This window comes from Thalia democratica, chromosome 5 (assembly GCF_965202585.1).
Source record: "Thalia democratica chromosome 5, ktThaDemo2.hap1.1, whole genome shotgun sequence".
NCBI classification, from domain to species: Eukaryota; Metazoa; Chordata; class Thaliacea; order Salpida; family Salpidae; genus Thalia; species Thalia democratica.
In genome coordinates, this window is record NC_139169.1 from 75715272 (window position 1) to 75721271 (window position 6000).

At 23.9% G+C, this 6000-nt stretch overlaps 1 protein-coding gene across 2 annotated transcripts in view; it reads right to left on the reverse strand.

Annotated features, from left to right (window-relative positions):
* The window catches only part of LOC145837280 (uncharacterized), a 43729-nt gene extending 37729 nt beyond the window's left edge, over window positions 1-6000 (reverse strand). For both annotated transcript variants that reach the window (XM_082945083.1, XM_082945082.1), the window contains exons 1-5: window positions 5828-6000; window positions 3770-3851; window positions 3161-3307; window positions 2206-2314; window positions 1755-1826 (exon numbers count right to left, since the gene is read on the reverse strand). In XM_082945083.1, coding sequence (XP_082801209.1) covers window positions 1755-1826; window positions 2206-2314; window positions 3161-3307; window positions 3770-3851; window positions 5828-5987 — 570 coding nt within the window. In that variant the 5' untranslated portion in view covers window positions 5988-6000. The remainder of the gene's footprint in view (window positions 1-1754; window positions 1827-2205; window positions 2315-3160; window positions 3308-3769; window positions 3852-5827) is intronic.

Here is a 6000-nt window from a genome sequence, read left to right on the forward strand (position 1 = left end):
TTGTTGATGCTATTTGGCTTATTGTCTGTAATTTATATATATATATAAATTTATTTAAAAACTAAACAATTTCTCCTTAAATAAATAACACTGAGATGCTTAAATAAACTTTATCAAATGCATATGATTTCTGCCTTATTGTCTGTAATATATATTTATTTTAATTGTTTATTAAAGCAATTATGTATAAATTTATCATTTGTATTGAGTTCTAAACATGCGTCATACCATCTTCATACTTATACTATACTTGTTGATGCTATCTGCCTTATTGTCTGTAATTTATATATATATATAAATTTATTTAAAAACTAAACAATTTCTCCTTAAATAAATAACATTGAGATGCTTAAATAAACTTTATCAAATGCATATGATTTCTGCCTTATTGTCTGTAATATATATTTATTTTAATTGTTTATTAAAGCACTTATGTATAAATTTATTATTTGTAGTGAGTTCTAAACATGTGTCATACCATCTTCATACTTATATAACATTTGTTGATGATATATGCCTTATTTTCTGTAATATATAACATAGTTACTACAATATTTTATCTTAAAAACAAAGTTTTAATATTATATTTTAAAAATTATATGTTTGGTTATTGTCTGTAATATACATTTATTTTAATTGTTAATTCAAGCACTTATGTATAAGATTTATTATTTGTAGTTAATTCTAAACATGTGTCATACCATATTCATATATATATTATATTTGTTGATGCTATCTGCCTTATTTTCTGTAATATATAACATAGTTACTACAATATCTTAACTTTAAAATAAAGTTTCAGTATTGAATTTAAAAAACTAAATATCCGTTTTATTGTCTGTAATACATTTATAAGTATATGTATGTATTATTCATTACTAGTTTATTATAGTATTGCAATTTGATTGTTCGCTTTCAAAGCGTTCTAAATAAATAGTCAGCTTAAAGCTTAAATTTATCAAAAACATATCTCATCTGCCTTATTTTCTGCAATGAAAATACTTTATTTGTTTATTTAAGACTTTGATAGAAAATTTAAGACTAAGTACTTTAAGTTACATCTCAACATGTGCAATACAATTTTTAACCTTACATTATGATAAACACCTGATGAGATCAGTTCACTATATCTTTAATGAGCAATTTTTTCACTACATTGATTTCTTTGCGTGTTAAATCTTGTTTTTAATTTGTAGCATATTTTAATTTAAAAACCATATTAAAAAAAGAATAATTTTGTTCTGAATTCACTTGTTTATCATATTTCACTGATATCTGATGAGCTTTCACTTTATTATTTGTTCTTTATGCCAAAGAATTAAAAGCGTATAAAGCTGAAAAACAAAAAAAAAATTGCTTCTTTTGATCAATCTTAATATTAAAATTTGAGTTTATGAAATATACTGTGTAATTAAAGCTAAAAAATCTCACTTATTAGGAAACCAATTAATGGAAATAATTTTCACCACTTGCTAAGTTATTGAGATTGAGACAGTTTTTTTTAAATATTTGTGTGTATATATATTTGTATAGCAAATGTTATAACTTGTAATTAATTATAACTGAAGTACGTAATCATTTATAAAATTTTATGATAGGTAAAGTTCATTAATCACAACAGATTACTTTTAGTTTTGAGTTATGTTGCTATAGAAAACATTTTCATTTAATATAAATAAGTTTTGAACAATATATTAATGTATACAGTACAAACCAACTACAACTGGAAAAATATAAATAATAAAAATTATTACTTCAATATTTTCATACTCCGGTTCTGATTGGAAAACGTTAATTTCTAATTTTTTTTCAGCATCTTTGCAATCCTGAAATATTTATTCAAGTTGAATGATTTTAAATTATTATAGAAGCTATTTTTAAAAAAGATAATGTTAAATAATGTCAATTTTCTTTTATAAATTTATAAAAATTTTACACATGACGACTATATTTATATATAATAAACTAATAAAAGATCTTAACATAATCATAACAAATATTGTTACATTACACAAATACTTTGCAAATAAAATAACTTTTATTCAAATTAACAACTTTAACTTAGTTATAAAGATAAAAAGAAAGCATATTAAAATACCAACGTAATTGCAAAAAGTTAAAGACAACTGGATTCAGTCTATCAAGCAATTAGCTATTGTATCACTTTTTATTTTATACATAGATGAACTAAATTATTTTCATTACCTCTTCAGTTGCTTTCTTGTCAATGCAAATTTGTATTGGAACTGAGTCGTAGGGATTTTCGTTTTCAATGAACTTGTCTAACGAGTCCGTAGAAGCCCTGGTTACATGACTGAAAAATTAAAAACTTGAACACTTGAATACTTTATGATGTAAATAAAATAAAACAGTATAACAATTTACTACTGTGATAAATCTTTAAAGTTTACTTGAAAAAAAATTAAAATAATTTTAACATAGTAAGTAAGCATTATTTGAACATTAGTTTATTTAATTATTACAACTATGGTTGATACCTGTAAACTAAATTTATCGACAAGTAACATAATATATTACTTTTATGTACAGCAAGGCTAATAGTTATACACTTAACATTTGTACTTAGTAAGCCTGTAGAACATAACTTAGTGATTAAATTCTTAGTGTAAAACTTTTATTTTTATCTCATTATTCATTATTTATTTATTTTGATAAAAACATTTTTTATATTAAGAATAATTTTTAAGCAAGATATTATTTTAAACTGAAAATAAGTTTGAGTTTTTACTCAGATTGTTTTTAGAATAACTAACTCAGTAGATTATTAGAAACATTTTAAAATATATAAAAGTTAAAATAGAAACTAAGTTTTAGGTATTTCTACATATATCACAGTAGTAAAAAATAAATAACAGCTTTGAAAGTTATATTTCCTTATCTAAAAACTTTTGAGATCTTTCGATTGTCTAATATAATCCAAAAGTTACTAACAATCATTAATAGCCACAAAAATTAACTAATATTTACTTGAAAGTTTTACAACTACCTTAATTTTAAAGATAATATAAATGAAAATAAACAACTGATATTGATTTTAAAGTTTTCAATACATAAAACTAATGTTTGTAATAATGGTTCTATTCAAAGAGGTAAAATTTTAAGTTCCTTAAATTCCAGTATTATAATGAATCAAACAAACATTTTAGAAGTTCCAGACAAGGAGACCACATTTAAGTCTTCTTTTGACTTGGACAAGTAAATTGTCCTCTCTTTAACCTTGTTGTTAGAAGTCTTTTTGCTCGTTTGACCGGTCTTTGAAGAATCCTGAAGCATTTTGTATGCTTTCCTGTAGAAAATTAATTTAAAAGCTAAATTCTTATTTACTAAACTAAATATAACACTTGCTTTATAAAAATATTTAGTGGGTTTTTCAGTGGCAAAAAAAAAGTTAAAACAGATTTTAAAATGTTTATTTGGTACATAAAGCTTTATAAAATGTATAATAATAAAACTACAATGTAAGTTTTAACTTACAAAAAGCTATTGCTAAAGTTCCATTTAAGTGCAAGTAAAATATTTAAATAAACATTATTAACTTTTCTTTAAAAGTTTATAATATATTACAGAAATATAGACTTCTAAAAACTGTGCTTAATCATTTAATATTGTATTATAAACTTCCAATTTTAAAGCACAATTAAAATATTTTTAGTATAGTCAAGAAAATAATACTTAAATATTATATAAACTTTTTTAAATACAAACTATACAGACATGTTTTCTCTAATTTATTAATATTTAAACAAACTTGAAATAAGTATGCTCTGGAAAAGTTTTCTTGGGAAGCTGTTTAACATAAGCAGCAGGAATGTAGAATGGCTTCTTTTGATCTGTTAATACATAAATAGTTAAAAGTTGATCAAGATTTGGTAGAAAGAAAATATATATACTTGGAGCGTACATTTAATTTTTTTAAACTTAGTTACTCTTGTAAGGAGTACAAGTATTACTTGAAAATAATTTTTAGGAAGGTTTTTTTTGATCTGTTAATACATAAATAGTTATAACAATCATAATTTCACTACAATTTAATAAAATGAAAGTGCATTGGTTTGATGTATGTAATTTGTTACTAAAGTTATTGGTTTTATCAACATAAACATTGGCGAAAGTCTACAGAACTAAAGCCTGGACTTTCATATGCCGTGAGACAAGCTTAAGTTGAAGGTTTGATCATATCATTTCGATCATCAGACCATAAGCTTTCGGTAGACTGAGACCGGTTTTGTCCTGTTTAGGACTCATCAGTCAGTCACAACCGAATTGACAAAACCGGTGTCAGTCTACCAAAAGCTTGTGGTCTGATGATCGAATCGGTATGATCAAACCTTCTAAAACTTGTTATTGTTTTTAGAGTAAAATCAACTACCTATTAATAACTAAAATATTTTCAAATAAATTTTACATGAAGAAACTACATTGATTTACAGGGAACACTTTAAACCTTTTAACTTGGTTACTTTTGTTATGTATACAACTATTAATTATACAACCTTTTTAGAATTTAAAACCTGTTTTTGGTTACAGAAAAATAACGATACACAAACACAAATAAATCTTGTACAAATGAACATATAAAAATATTCACAAAGCTGTTTTGGGTCAAAGTATTTTTAGACAACTAAATCTAACAACATTTATTGGTAAAAAGTTCAAATGTTTATAATCTGAAAACTTTTTAAACTTGTGTGAATGAGTGTTTAAATAATCACAACCTGTTAATACTTATTCAATAAATATAAATAAACAAAATTTAAAATTTAATAATGGTAAATAAGTAGTTTTCCTAAATACCTTTTTATACCATAAAAGCTGTATTCATTTACAGTTTTTAATTTAAGTCACAAAGGAAAAGCTATTACAGATTTAAATTTCTACTTGATACACTAAACTATATTTGAAAAATATTATAACTATCTTAGTCAAATGCACCTTCAAAACTTAGGTAACTAGTTATTAAGCTTGAAAAAAAGTACGTAAAACTAAAAAACATACTGCATGATCTACAAATGAAAACTGAAATGTAGGTGTATACCAATATCAAAATTTATGTATTTTAAGTTATTCAACTCACATTTTGTATTTTTAGTACTTGATTTCTGCATGTAAACTCTACAACTATTTTCTATACTTTTGTTGTTTTTGTACTTTTCTGGGTGTTATAAATTTATTTTGCTTTTAATAACATTATACTTCTGTAACATTTCTATTCAACAAACATATATGTATTATCAATACACTGCTCCTATTCCTTTATTATACTTTTATCAATCTATGTTTAGATTAACACTTTGTTTTTACTTTTTCTTAAACAACAAACAACCAACCAAGCTTGTAACTTCTTGTTAATATACAAAATTTCAAATTAAAACTTGTTGATTCAAACAACAACCAACTAAGTTTTATAACTTGCCACAAGTAATTATTCCCTTTTTTAAGAAAAAAGTGTAGTTTAATGACTCATTATTCCTAAAACAAAACTTCTAACTTAATCATTTTCTAAATGTTCAGTATACTTCTGTTTAGAAAACAACCAACCAAGCTTGATTACTTTTGTAGAGACAATAAATTTCAAAATACTATTATCAACATTTTGTATCTACACAAACAACCAACCAAGCTTTATGATACATTAGTACAAAAATTATAAACTTTTAAAATCGTTCAAAGTTTTACAGAACTTTTTACTTGAACAAACAACTAACCAAGTTTGACAACTCATAAACATAAAAATAAACATATTTGTAAAAATTAAATTTTAACAAAGTTTAAATATTTTTTTTTTCAGTTTAAACAAACAACCAACCAAGCTTGATGACTTGCCACCAGTCATTATTCGATTTTTTGATCAGAACGTATTCCTCTCCCCTCTTTATCCTGATCAACTTCTTGCTGTTGTCCTGATACTCGTAATTGTATTCCACCAGCAGCACCCTGCCCAAATCGTCCACTTTCAACGCAGACATTTTATTTATTTAA